Raw genomic sequence first — 14,369 nt, 5'->3', positions numbered from 1 at the left:
TTTTTTTGACAAAAAAAAAAATTCTCTTTTGACATTAGTTGTAATTAGCGAGATGAGATCATCATATTGTGATCTGTGGCAGAATAATCGCCAAGTCATGGCAACTTCCAGGCAGTGACCCACAAGAAAGTAAAAAAACATCACAGAAAGGGACCAAGTTGAAAGGTATAACTCGTCTCCACCCCCAGACAAATATCTAAAAAAAAAATTTTTTTTAAATTTGTCAGTTCAAAATCTATTTGGCACGACAGATCAAAATATGGTTGGAAATATTCCTGTGAGTGACATAATATTCACAACATAAAAACTAAATAAGTTTCTTTGATCCTTCACTAGTCAAAAATGTATGGTTGATTTATTGATTTTATATTGAAAAAGTAAAAACAAGAAAATTTATAAAATACTACTCTAAATTTCTCATGTGTTTTGTACTCATTTCAAATGAAACACAATAATCTGTTAATTAGAAAATTTTATTTTATCAAAATTATACATAATGAAATGATGACTGAGAGCAAATGTAAACATAATATAACTTGTAAGCTTTATGTAACTCAAGAGCTTTATATAACTTGAAAGTATTAAAAAGTAAAAATATTCAGTAAAAAACAGTTCATATTTAAAATACCTACTAAACCTGATAAAACTTAACTTAAAAACAAATAAGAGATTCAAGTCAAAGAGAAGAATGCTTTATCCGAAGAAAAAAAGTTAATGATTTGCTGTCACGCAACTTAGTACTGAAAGCTTCTCTGCGTTTGAATGTCATCCAAAATTTGGCGTAATTCCTCATCTTCAAATCTTCCTTCTAAGCTCGGAATTAAAGTCTTTGCTTCTTCTGGAGTTTCAGGACACAAATTCGCCAGCTGTGCAAGTTCATATTTATGTACCTTTTTCTGTGTCAATAGACTTCTCACAGCCGATATTGTTTCTCTGTTTCGGAATCTACTGAATCTTTGACAGTAGTTCAAGGTTTTCATGAACACTTCTGGCAGTTCTTGTTCTTCCTCGGCGTTTTCATTTTGTTGTTTTCTATGCTCTAGTAACATTAAAACTTCTGACACAAGTAAAGTTTCTGCATTTTCGAATTCTTTGGGAAATTGTAATTCACCAGCATCTTCTTCGATTTGATCGAGAACATAACTTGGAGCGCTAGCAGACATTGATGAAAAATGTGGTAATTTTATAGATTAGAAAACAACAAATTTTACTTTCTGCAAAGTTTCAAATACAAATCTAATTCGATTTTTGATCAAAATTAAAGAGGAATACTGATCAAAATAATCAAATGGCACCATAACAGCAACAATCAATCAACCAATTAGACATAAGGAATGGGATCTTTTATCAATCTGAACTGACCGTTTTAAACGAAATCCAAATAAGTTTGCAAAGTAGAAGAAATTTGCGGAGTTTGTATTGCACAGAAATAGGCAGCTATAAACACACATTGTAAACAAAAACTAATTTTAATTACCAAAATTTTGATATTTCTAATTTTGACAGATAAGAATTTTTTAAAATTATTATTAATATATTTACAGCAAAACATAGTTAGAAGAAGTTTTCTTTGTTGGTTTCAAGATGAGTAATTCTATGTTCGTTAAAAGTGAAAGGTATTTTCGTATTAATGTTCCGCCCTTTTAAAGATTGAATTTTATTAAACATCGCATTTTTTTAATTCATTAATACCTAAACATTATTATTTGTATTCTCTTCATCATACACATAGTTTAATAACCTGTTTTCTAGGAAGAAAGAAGAAAAAAAACCAAACTTGCTATAAAACAAGCTGTTAAACTCGAATTATTTTTTTCAAAAAAAATGAAACACAGTTCAAGTAGTTATTTGAAAATTCAAGATTTTACATCATCAAATGCTAGATAAATGTATGCAGAAAAAAGAGATTAGTTTTTCGACAGAAATTGGAAACTGTTATAATTTTTCTTTTTAGAAAAATTTAAGAATACAATAAATTTTGGAAATATTGGGCTCATACTTTATCTTTTAAAGACTAATTAATGTTATCTTATTCTAAGCAATAATTAAGATAAATTATCAATTGGCATTAAAACAGAATTCATTGTGGTCACAAATAACCCACTTTTTTTTTACTGTTTTTTTCCAACGTAGATTGTGCACACCAAACTTACTATAGACCAATCTATTTGTCTTGTTAGTATGCCGCGTACTTAATATATTTTGTACTTTATTAAATAATCAATGTATTTGTGCTGTTTTTTGTTTTGTTTTTTTAACTTGTTTGTTTAACAGTTCATTTTTTCTCTTTTTTGTAGGTTTTTTATTATGTACCATAAATATTTTTGTTCTTTTAAAGTTGGTATAAAAGTAAAAATTCTGTGTACAACAATTGCTGCTGTATTTTTACTTTTCTATTTTTTTTATTTGCATTAAACTATGTTATAGATTATTAGCAAATGGGAAATACCTTGCTCTAAATCAGCTATATATGATTCAGCAAATTTTAAACAATTTGAAATTGAAAGTAAAAGTTTCTTATTGAAATTATTTTGAAGAAAAAAATATATACTACACTAAGTGTTAGAATTTGTTGCATTACCTTCTTGAAAAAGTTGTTATTATAACACTATTAATCATTTTTATTGTATTGTGAGATATTCTTGGTGGTATCCAATGAAGACACATAATAACAAAGGTATAAGTTTAATGAAACTATAAAACATAACATAACAATAACATGCTTACAACACGTAACAAGGTTAGCGATGAACATCTATTAGGAATGGGTATATATACTCTCTGGAAAGGTAAGGCAGCGCCGCTATTCAGAAACTACAGGCTGTCGTCGTTGACTCGTAGTGATGACGGAAGGTGACGTCGGTTGACATCATAACACCCCTTTGCCCTAGGATAGAACAAAGTCTTTGAACCTGCTTGGCCTGACGATGGTATGTCTGGGCCTCAAGTTTCTGGAAGTCTGTTCTGGAACTGGAACAGAAGACTCTTGATTTGGTATTGTAGGTTCAACTACTGAACTCTTAGAATAAGCACTGGAAGGAATGGGAGCTGGTACTTCAGTCTCAACACTCGTTGCTGGTGGAGATGATACACTAGGGTCGGACGGAACAGTCAACGGATCAGGAATACGTTTCCGCATTTGATCCACATGTCGTTTAACTACCTCGCCTCCTGTAGCTTGGTAGGAAACTGGACCTGTAGGTTTAATTATCGTTGCTGAAGACCACTTTGGACCATGTCCATAGTTTCTCACAAAGACTGGATCGTCGGCACTGAACGATCTTGGAAGAGAACTACCATTTTTTCTATACGCATCTTGCTCCTGTCTCAACTTCCTCTCAGCCGTCAGATCTGGATGGAGTCTAAGACGGTCCTTAGCTTCCTCCCCATCAACAGTTCCGCAGGACTAGCACCTGTTGTGGTGGTGGGAGTACAATGTTGTTGAAGAAGGAACTTGGCAAGCCTCTTCCTCCAATTTCCCTTCACAATGCGTCTTAGGGCATCTTTGACGGTCTGGACTGTTCTTTCAGCCTGACCATTTCCGGACGGACGTCTTGGTGCAATCATGACCCTTCGGACGAGATTCCTCTCTAAGAAAATCTGGTACTCCGATGCTCGAAACTGACCTCCGTTATTGGAAACGATGACTTCTGGTATCCTATGGGTAGCAAAGATTTCTCGCAGGACGTCGACTGTTGCAGAAGCAGACGTGGAAGTCATATGACGCACTTCTATCCACTTTGACATAGCATCTACTATGATGAGAAATTCTTGTCCCTGGAACGGACCTGCAAAATCTATATGAAGACGGGACCAAGGTTTCTCTGGAATCTCCCATGGATGCACTGGAGCTTTAGGAGGCGCATGGTGTGTCTGTTGACATTCTTTGAACATGCACTTCTATGTCGTGATCCATGCCTGGCCACCACACGTATGAACGTGCGAGAGCTTTCATTCTTTCGATCCCTGGATGTCCCAGATGTAGAGCCTGGAGAACACGTGATTTTCCACACACTGGAATAACTACTCTATTACCCCATAACAAGCAATTTCGATGGGTTGAAAGTTCGCTACGTTTTGAAAAAAAAGTCTGAAATTTTTTATCTGGTTTTTCATTTGGCCATCCTCTCAAAACCCAATTTAGTACTCTTGACAAAATTGGATCACGCAATGTTGATTTTGCTATTTCTGCTGCCTGAAGCGGAGGATCTTGTAAGTCCTCGGTAAACAATACCTCTAAAGGAGCGGGAACCTCAAATTTATCAGTCTCTTTTGGGAGTCTACTTAAAGAATCTGCATTTTGAATCTTTTTCTCTGGTCTATGAATTAGAGTATACTCATATGCATTAAGTATTAAAGACCATCTCAGCATACGCGGAGACAAAATTTCTTTAGTAGGCTTATTTTTTGAAAAAATTCCTAGCTGAGGCTGATGATCAGTTATAAGAGTGAATTTATGTCCATAAACAAAATGATGAAATTTTTTTATACCGAACACAATTGCCAACGCCTCTTTGTCGATTTGCGCATAATTTCTTTCTGTCGACGTGAGCGTACGCGATGCGAAAGCTATTGGTGCTTCGCAACCATTTTCAAGAACATGACTTAAGACAGCTCCTACGCCAAACGGAGATGCATCGCTAACTAAAGTTATCGGCAATTTTTCATCGAACAGAACCAAAACCGCTTCGGAACTTAACAATTCTTTCAAATATCGAAAAGCTTCATCGTGGACTTTAGACCATTTCCACACTGAATCCCTATCTAGAAGCCTATGTAATACTTCAGCTTTAGTAGCTTTGCCCTTTAGAAAACTATTATAAAAGTTTATCAACCCCAAAAACGCTTGTAACTGAACTTTATTTTTCTTCCGACAAACTTTTACAATGTCACCCTTAAGACCACAAGAATGGCATATTGCATTTTTGAATTTGCACGTTGAACGTTCATGTTTACCTCCGCAACCGAAACACACTTTAGAATTTTGAATTTGCAATTTGCTACTACCTGAAACATTAGAATTTTGTCTACTAAATCGCGCATTATTTCTTTTGTTCTTACCACGTACAAAATCAACTACATCCGAATTCTCAGAATAAGAAGAATTTTGGGTATGAATATGCTTTGATTGGGAAGCAGCAACCTCAGATGCTACAGCAACAGAAATAGCGTTTTCAAGAGATAATTTGGATTCAGCCAACAATTTTCTTTGAATCTCTTCATCACGAATACCGCAGACTAATTGATCTCGTAAACGTTCTGACAAAGTTTCTCCGAAATTACAATCTTCGGCCAGCTTTCTTAACTCAGTAACGTAAGCATTCACAGATTCTAACTTTGATTGAAATCTTTTATGAAACTTGAAACGTCGAAATATTTCTGAAGGTTTAGGTTTAAAAGTTAGGTTAAATTGCAAAACTTTTAAAAGTTTAATTAATTCTTGAAATTTAAATTCTGTAACTTCTTTAGGCGAAACTAAAGTCCGAATTATAGACTATGTTTTAATTCTACAAACAGCTAAAAGAGTCGCACGCTTTTTACTATCATCAACGATAGAATTAGCCTCCAAAAAGTAAGTAATTTGATCAGCATATAACTCGAATGAATTTGGTTTTGAAGTGTCAAATTCCTGAATAGAGCCTACCGTCGCCATCTTAGTATGAAATTTAACTTAAGCCAGACGAAAATATCGCAAATAGAAAAACGCAATTAAACATTTAAAACACCTACCGGAAGTATTAAATAATACCGGTATTGGATCTCGTGAACAACTCATGGCGTTCAATCTTCTCCACAGAAATCCAATTGATATCCAATTGCATCTTTACAAGAAATCCAATTGCAGTTGAACTTCGTCATGCCGTGCGGTCGAATTCCAATTTTCGTGAAATAGGATCAGTGGAATACGATCCCTTCTCGTCGCCACGTATTGTATTGTGTGTCTTCATTGGATACCACCAAGGATGAGATGACGAGGATGGGATGACGGAAGGTGACGTCGGTTGACATCACAACAATTTTCATCAGTCACAGAATTTAAATCTTTAAAGATCCAAATGCTATTATTTTTTTAAGGAAGAAACTATTAATCTTTTTGGGAAATAAAGGATCTTTAAGATTTTTACATTTTTGGTACGTTTCCCTTTTGTTAGAACAGTCGATAAAGCCGCCAATGCAAAATCACCAAATGCAAGTAAATTCAACTGTCTCTTTTTTTTTATGATGATAACTAGTAAGAAATCTAAATATGATAAATAGATAAAATTGCTAGGTTTACACATGCGAACAAAGTAAAAAAGATAATTTATTTTAAGAAGCATAAAATTATAACACTATATTATAATGTATATACAATAATTTTAAGGTAGCAATTAAAACTAGCATAACAAAGTTTAAACAATAACAGAAACTGTTATTAGTCAGTGAATTCTAAAATGGCCGACATATACACTGTCGTAACAATGAAGGCAGTATCACCATTACCTTTTAATGGAAGATATGTATTGTCAAGATAACAAATGATGACTGAAATTTTTTCGAAATAGTTTATTAATTAATAAACAACTGCCACGCACTTATCTATGTGTTTGATAAGTTTTTATTCATTTCATCTTTTTCAATATTTATTAGTTGACATCCATATAAAATATCATTTGATTTGCTTTTTTATTTTAGAATTCAGAAAGCTGTTGCTTTAATAAATGGACTGGAACCGCCAAAATTCCCATTATTGTTGAATCGGATACTCCAAAAAATACACTCAAAGGTCAATTTTGTAATTATATATAATGCTTATTTATTAAAAAAAAATCATTTCTGTAATTACCTAGTCTAAATTTATAAGTTTTGTTAGTACCTCTTTAATATTTCTTTTTTTTTAATTTTTATATTTTATAGCAGAGATGTATTTTTATTCAATTTGGTTATTTTTAAATAAATTTTTTTGTTTTCCATGAAAAACTGCCATACGAAGGTAGAAACGTTAGTGAAAATGCATCTATATCTTTAAATATGCTCACTAAGTTATAGCATTATGCTATTTTACAGTACAGAACCCGTTATCCGGAAATCAGAAAACCGAAAAACCGGAACGAAATTCCATCAATTTTTCCCACAATTTTTAAAAAATATATATATATATTTTTTTTTCCCTCATAAGATTTTAGGATTTTTCTTTCTTTTTTGAAAGATGTTTACCTTGCCATCATTTTAGAAATAATCATTAGTGTATTACTTGGTTTTTTCTTCTTTTTAAGATTACTTCCAAATTTTCTTTTTTTTCTTTAGTTAGGTTTAACAATAAAAAAATGGCTTTTTGTAGCGATTCAGAAAACCGGAAAAATCAGTTATCCTGAATAGCGATGGCCCCGGTCGTTCCGGATAATCGGTTCCCTACTGTAGTAATTTTTTTATTGTTTACTATGTCAGTTATATTGTTATTATCCCCCAATCATTCTTCTCTTTAAAAAGTAAAATTGAAAATAATTTTTTTCAGTGTTAAAATTACTATGTAGGGCAATCAAAGAAATAAATTATTTTTTAGCTATTTCATTATAAAATATAGAGCATTAGATACTTACTAAAACTAACACAGAAGTAAAAAAAATAATAATAATACCTATTAACAATACTTAGCTTACTTTTTTGACCTTACATTTGAATTTTAGCTGACCTACCTTTTTTAGTATTATGTTAAGAAAAGTTCAGCCCATCCAACGTTCAAGTTCTGAACCATTTCTTTTTTTCTTCCTTAAATAAGTTCTAGTTTCATCTACACTACACTCAGCTCAGACAAAATATCAGGCCATTTTGAACTATGATTCTTTATTTAGAGCGTTTTGAATGTGAAGTTTTCATTATAATCACCCTGTACTTTGTTTGAAAAAATTATCTCATTTAAATTCAAAATGTGCTCTTTCAAACACTTTTATAGTACTAAAACTTTAACTTACTTTAAAAGGAAGAAGTATTTACTAAAGAAGAGTGCTCCAAATTAGAAGTTTCACTGGCAGTTAATCAAGAGCAACTTAAACTAATATTACAGACCCTCACGTTTATTTTCCAACAGGTACTAAGATTCATTTTATTAATTATTTTATTTTTATTTATTTACTTATGTTTTTGTAATTTTTAAAATAATATATTTTTTGAAATGCAATTTGGACTTATATAATGTGTATATACATATATTGTAGGCAGCATATCATGTAGCTAAACCTGCGGTATTGAGCCAAAATTTGCAACAAATAGATTTAAATGAAGAAAAGGTAAGTCGTTGAGAATTTAAAAGAATATAATTTAAGTTTTAATGCAACATTTTATAATATTTTGTTAAATATATAAAATGTTGTGATTACCTGTGTTCCTGGTTACTCCATCCTTGAAATTTAAAAATCATATTCAATTTTTAAAAGTTATTTTTTCGTTTTTTGGCTTAAAAATTGATTTGAGAAAACTTTAAACACTTTTGCATTTTCTTATACATCAATTCTATCATACATAAGTATCTTGTTCATTAGTTTTACCTTACACTAATTTTTTGTTGGTTAATTTGATATTAATTACTTGATCAAAGAAAAAAGCAACAATAATAAATTATCTTTAATTAATTTAAGATAAAACTACTCTTACATTAAATAATGTTAGATTAGTTTTTTTGTACATTCATTAAAGATAATTTAATGTTTTTTTTTTCTTTGGCTTAAAAACTTTTTGAGATAATTTGATACAATTTAGTATTTTTTTCTGCATCAAATCTGTCCTATTTAAGTACCTTGTTCATTAATTTCATCTTGCAAGAAAATGACTCAAAGTGTGATATAAAATTTTGATGTCAAACAAAATTCATTGTTGAGTTTTTCTAGATATAAAATTTTGATGTCAAACAAAATTTTATATATTTTGATTTGCTTAACTAGAATATACATATTATTTAATTTGATACCATTTCACTAGTTTCCAAATTATTTCCAAATTCCCCTCTTCTCTTGAAGAAAAAAAAAAGGTTTTATATTGAATAACTGAAAAGAAAGAAAGAGACCACAATCATAATGTGCCAGTGGCATAATGAGAATATATGTAGTTTTCATTTAAGAAGTACTAAGTACAAACTCTGTGCATGCCAGGATTTTATTTATTTATTTATTCTGATTTTGACCAATTTCAGTTAGTTTTCTAATTTAATTTGGAGAACTGGGAATATACAGTAAAGAGTTTAATTGATGAGAGCTTTTCTAGTGAAGAATTGAATATTGAGGTTGTTCTGAAAGAGCTATATTGCAATCAAAATATGCCATTCAACAACACCAGATGCAAAAAAAAAAATTTATTGTTAAAGTTATTTTGTTTGTAATTAACCTGTTGAGATTTTCATCAGAAATATTCAGACAAATATTAATCAGGTATGTATTTGAGAAATTGGGCGAGAAACTGTTCAATCATATTATTTTCAACATGCTGTGCAAAATTTTATTTTCATTTCAAAATGATAGGTAATTGTAACAAATGTTATTGGAAAATATTTTAAAAATGTGTACATTGTCATGAATTACTCTAATTATATCATACAATTGATATTTGTCTTTCCATTTTAAAAAATGTTAACTTTCTTAAAAAAATTAAAACTTTAAAAAATTTAGAAAAAGCCTAACAAATGATACAGCAAAAAGCAAAGAATAATTGTCAAATAATAACAAAACATTTTTACAAAAAAATAATGCTAACAACTAATTTTAAACCAGCACCCTATTAAACAAATAATGCATGTGCTTTTCATCATTCTTGAATTTAATATACAATTGCAATTAATTTAGTATTTGAAGAAAATGTATTTGCATAATTATTGTGTCCCCTTACCCACATATCATGCATAAGATATTATTTCTAGTGTATTAAAAATGTTTTGTTGTGAATTTCCTTTTCATTAATGATTTTGAGTTGCTAATTAGAATTATTTGTTAAAAATGTAAAGGCTTTTGTTTTTTTCTTTTTCAATATTTCTCATAACTTATAGTAATTAAAAAAAAATTTTATGCAGATATCAACCATTGTTCAAACTTGGGTCACTCATGCTAAAAATGTTGTAGAAAAACTCAAGCAAAAATCTATTGCTCCAAAACAGGTAAAATTTGCAAATGTAGCTTTCAATTTGAACTTAATTTAACTAACTTACTAATCTTTGTAAAAGAAAACAACTTTTAAATGATTTTATACTTAGGTTTGTTGTAGTGAAAATTTGTAGTATATTTTATTTAAGCTTGTTTCCCAATTTTTGCATTTATGCAAGTTTTTAAATTATTTTGGATTCTTTAAACTATTTATGTCCTAAAAGCTTAATTGTTAATGATGTTCCCTCTGTTTCATGATGTTTTTTAGAACGTAAAACATAGCAATATGCATTCGGGCAATTCCACAGTGAAGTCTTACATATGGTGCACATATATCATATATTTTAGTAAAAAAAATGTGTTAAATTGTAACTGTGCCTGAAATATCATGTTATCAAATATTAATGTATGAAAACAGCTTTGTTCATATTTTTAAGAGGTTTAGGGCTGTAAACATATTGATTATAACTCTCATGAAATTTCCTATAAAAACAGATTTTTTAATGGCATGGGAAATACCCATGCCATTAAATTCGAGTTTTATAGATGTAAATTATTCCTTTTACTTAAGAATAGTAAAACTTCTGTAATCAAACTTTGATCAACAAGAATCGTAAAACAAAATTAAAAGACTTTAAAAGATTTAGTAAAAATTATTAAAAAGTGTACAAAGTACTAATTTGAAACATTAAGCTGCATTTACAAGAAATCCTGAAAGTCAAATCTAAGTTAAGAAGTGATTTCATAATTGAAAAGCTCTTACGTCAACTTCTGGAGTAAACTCCAGAAGTTGACGTCTTTTGGATTCAGATAAGGGAAATACCCATGCTTTTTTAATTCAAGACTAAAATGATTCCTTGTGCATCACTGAAAAAGTCCAACACGAGGCTTACAGACGTAAGTATGGTAGCAAACAATGTAAGATATTTAAACAGAAATACATACTAAAAGGGCGTGTAAAATTTAATACCCATGCTTAAGACTCTTGTTTGTTAGCATAGCAAGGTAAAACAGGATGTTACTTCTTATTGATTCATGTGTTTAAGAGTGTTGTGAGTTTATTTAAGCTGTATAGAGGTTGTTTGCATTTTATTTCTGCTTAATTTAAAATAGAAATTCCATATCCAATTTTAAAAATGCTTTTCAAATTATTAAGTTTTTAAATCCCTTCTTCTAAAAGAATTCATTTAAATTAAATCAAGTGATTAAAATTTGCTTCATAATAATAAAAATTCTAATAAAAAAATTTTTTGCTCATAAATGTTACCTAAAATTATATTTTGTTCATTATAGTATAAAAAAGGGTCTTAGACTTGGCCTATAGAGAAAAATAGATTTTGTTTAGTTTAAATGATGTTAATAATTTCATGTTAATAATTTTTGTTCAAACTATCATTAAAATAGTAGTACATCTTATTTTCCCCTTTAAATTCTTTTCAGTTAATTTAACATCTTTTAATGCAACAAACTTGTGTCTGTCATGTTTATTCTATACAATAAATTTTTTAATAAAATATTTACAAATTTATTTATTTTCAGCTAAGTGATGTAAATTGGGAGTTGAGATTACAAATGGCAAACTCTTCTATGAGTAAATTAAAAGTTCCAATAGGTTTAATGGAACTAACACTAGCTTCAAATGAGGGATCAGAAAAACTGCAAATGGAATTGTCACATGATGAATTATATTCTTTCTATAATCAGGTAAAAAATTAAAACTTCTTGAAATTTTGTCATCTTTCTTTTAATTGCTTGTGAATTTTAATTTAATTGCATATCATTACTTTTAAAACTTGAATTACCTTAGTGTTAATAATATAGTAAAATTTATTCTAAAAATCATTTAAATCAGATCAGTAAATGGTTGATCAAAGATGAAAAATAAAATGACAAATGTAACTACGTTTAGAAACTTGTATCTTAATTGATTATCATAATACGTTTTAATAAAACTACTATTTAGGACTCACTTTTAAAATGAGAATTCTGAGCTTTTTTTTTAGAAAAAAGTCGACCGAATTTAATTGATCTTTTTGATTACACTATACCAATTTCGTTGTAATGATTAAAAGTTTTATTGAAGGAGTTATTCCAACTGACACTAGAGGTTTTGAAATAGGCTTATGAAATATGACTGAAGAGGGTCAAAAAATTTTAATTACTTATTAAAGTTATGTATAATATTTTACATAACTTAAACTAATAAAAAAAAACATTCTAGAAAATATCAAATTACAATGCACACAGTATTAGAAATCCTAATAATGTGAAGGAAAAAAAACAGGTTTCTGAAAGTATGTGGGGGGGGGATTTTTTTGTTTGCTCCTATAATTTTGTGTTTTCTTTGAATATGTTAAACTTAAGTTTATTTTGACTGCATCTTTTCACTATTTTATAGTATATATTTTATTTATTAAATATTTTAAATGGTTAGTCGAATCCTTAAATTCAATTTCTCTAATTTTCTAATATAAAATTGTAATAACATAAAATTTCATATTTTAGAGCATATTATTTCAAATAACTAGCAGTACAAATTATTCAGTTGATAACTCATACTCCCCCTTCCGAAAACTAAACAAAATGTTTCAATAATCATTCAATCTGAACTAAAACATTTTTACATATCTTACATCACACTGTAAAACTTGCTCTTTCTTTTAGCTTGAGGTTATTCAAACTCAATTAGATGCCCTTAGATGAAGATGTATTTTCTGCATTTTGTAAAATACTGTATTACTATTTTATATATTATGTACTATCTTAAATTATAATTCTATTGTATTTTATATTGTAAACTTTTTCATAAAGAGATGTTAATGTACATTATTGGTGGTTGATTAAAAATTTGTAATTATATTTTACCAATTGTAGATATCATTTAATATAAAATTAATGCTAAAACTTACATTAGAGTTTTGTTAAATTATTATAATTTTTTTTTACCCTTTTTGTTGAAATAAAATAGTTTTTTTTCTCATTTGTGCAATAGTCTTCTTCATGAAGTAATCTTTGATTTAAGTGATGTACAGAGAACATCACTTAATTAATAAATATCCAACCTTAATTAATAAATATTATTTTCTTAAACACCTTAAATTTATCATTTTTGAAAATAAAAAAATATATTTTTCGAAAATAGAAATTAATGCCAGGAAACATGCTCAGAGACAACGCAGCATCAAAAAATTATTTTGGAAGAAAAAAAACTGGAAATAGCAGATTATATTCAAAAATAAAAATATTCAATGCCACATTATTGGCTTAACTTTTTAGAATACACCTACTACAAGTATTTAAAGATATTTTAAATTCAATGTAATATTATAAATGTGCACCTAAAAATTTCAATTTGATACTATTCGTAAAAATTTGTTAAGTTGCAATTAGATGCAAATAAATTTCTTAATGCACACTAGGATGAAAATTTTAGCCATAGAGAAATTTCACAAATTAGCCAGATATGAGATAGAGTTAATTGAATTCATTTTGTATAAACAGTGTTAATAATGCCTTTTACATCAAATAAGTGGAAGATAATGCAAACCTGAATAGATTTTTAAAATGACTAATTTATAAAATATCGACCCTTTTAATACATTACAACTTCGAGTGATTATTTTATGCTGAAATAATGCTAAATTAAAAATGATTTACACATTGAAAAAAAACTTTATTTGAATTGTTTAAACAGATGACGAAACAACTCATTTATACGCAACATGGTGAAAGTTAAATCATGCGTAACTGAAAATCCTCTCGTTGCTTATAATGTGGAGGTTTAGAGAGAAAAGGGTACCAGCTCAACCGCTATCCACGTCATGTGAGAAAGGTCAAAATTATGCAATTTTACTACCATGGCTGTTAGAAGTTAGTACCCTAAAAATTTGGCTAGGTGCTTGGCCATGGTTGGATGATGTGGAGACTTGTTTAAACACACGCACTTGTTAAGTATTAAATTGGGATTCTAAAAATAAATACATAATTATTTAGAACTGAATACTATTTCTTTTATGCTGCCAAGACAGACATAAAGACTAGTTGCAATTTTGGGTCAAATTAAACTTGCTAACAAGCTGTGCTTTATAATTTTTCTATAAGATTTTATTGTGGTCTGTAAATAAGCAATTGTTGGGCTTGAAAATAGCACTTATCATAAATTGAAGCTATTTTATCATGAACTCAATAACATTTAAACATGAGAATGATGGCAGGCAATGATTTCAGGGAAAATCTTGATAAGAATCCAGACTTTTTACTTCC

At 29.3% G+C, this 14,369-nt stretch overlaps 2 protein-coding genes across 2 annotated transcripts; one reads left to right on the top strand and one right to left on the bottom strand.

The window, feature by feature from the left end:
- Positions 1 to 457: 457 nt before the first annotated feature.
- LOC107441692 (DNA-directed RNA polymerase II subunit RPB4) lies at positions 458 to 1,323 on the bottom strand. The gene has a single exon (XM_043047201.3). The coding sequence runs from the start codon at positions 1,161 to 1,163 to the stop codon at positions 735 to 737; it is 429 nt and encodes a 142-aa protein (XP_042903135.1). The 5' UTR covers positions 1,164 to 1,323; the 3' UTR covers positions 458 to 734.
- Positions 1,324 to 1,421: 98 nt separating this feature from the next.
- Vlet (COMM domain containing 10 protein valette) lies at positions 1,422 to 13,086 on the top strand. Its single transcript, XM_016055041.4, has 7 exons — positions 1,422 to 1,616; positions 6,676 to 6,766; positions 7,961 to 8,068; positions 8,196 to 8,267; positions 10,037 to 10,120; positions 11,646 to 11,810; positions 12,771 to 13,086. The coding sequence occupies exons 1-7, from the start codon at positions 1,585 to 1,587 to the stop codon at positions 12,807 to 12,809; spliced, it is 591 nt and encodes a 196-aa protein (XP_015910527.2). The 5' UTR covers positions 1,422 to 1,584; the 3' UTR covers positions 12,810 to 13,086.
- The last annotated feature ends 1,283 nt before the right edge of the window (positions 13,087 to 14,369 follow it).

Source organism: Parasteatoda tepidariorum, chromosome 7 (genome assembly GCF_982258835.1).
Source record: "Parasteatoda tepidariorum strain Cologne lab strain chromosome 7, Ptep-v5.0, whole genome shotgun sequence".
Lineage (NCBI taxonomy): Eukaryota > Metazoa > Arthropoda > Arachnida > Araneae > Theridiidae > Parasteatoda > Parasteatoda tepidariorum.
This window is presented reverse-complemented; position numbering and strand designations above follow the sequence as displayed.

Coding starts and splice junctions, on each gene's coding strand:
- LOC107441692 (XM_043047201.3), bottom strand. CDS start 1,163: ATGTCTGCTAGCGCTCCAAGTTATGTTCTCGATCAAATCGAAGAAGAT.
- Vlet (XM_016055041.4), top strand. CDS start 1,585: ATGAGTAATTCTATGTTCGTTAAAAGTGAAAG. Junction 8,069..8,195: donor TCACGTTTATTTTCCAACAG/GTACTAAGATTC, acceptor CATATATTGTAG/GCAGCATATCATGTAGCTAA. Junction 11,811..12,770: donor TATATTCTTTCTATAATCAG/GTAAAAAATTAA, acceptor TCTTTCTTTTAG/CTTGAGGTTATTCAAACTCA.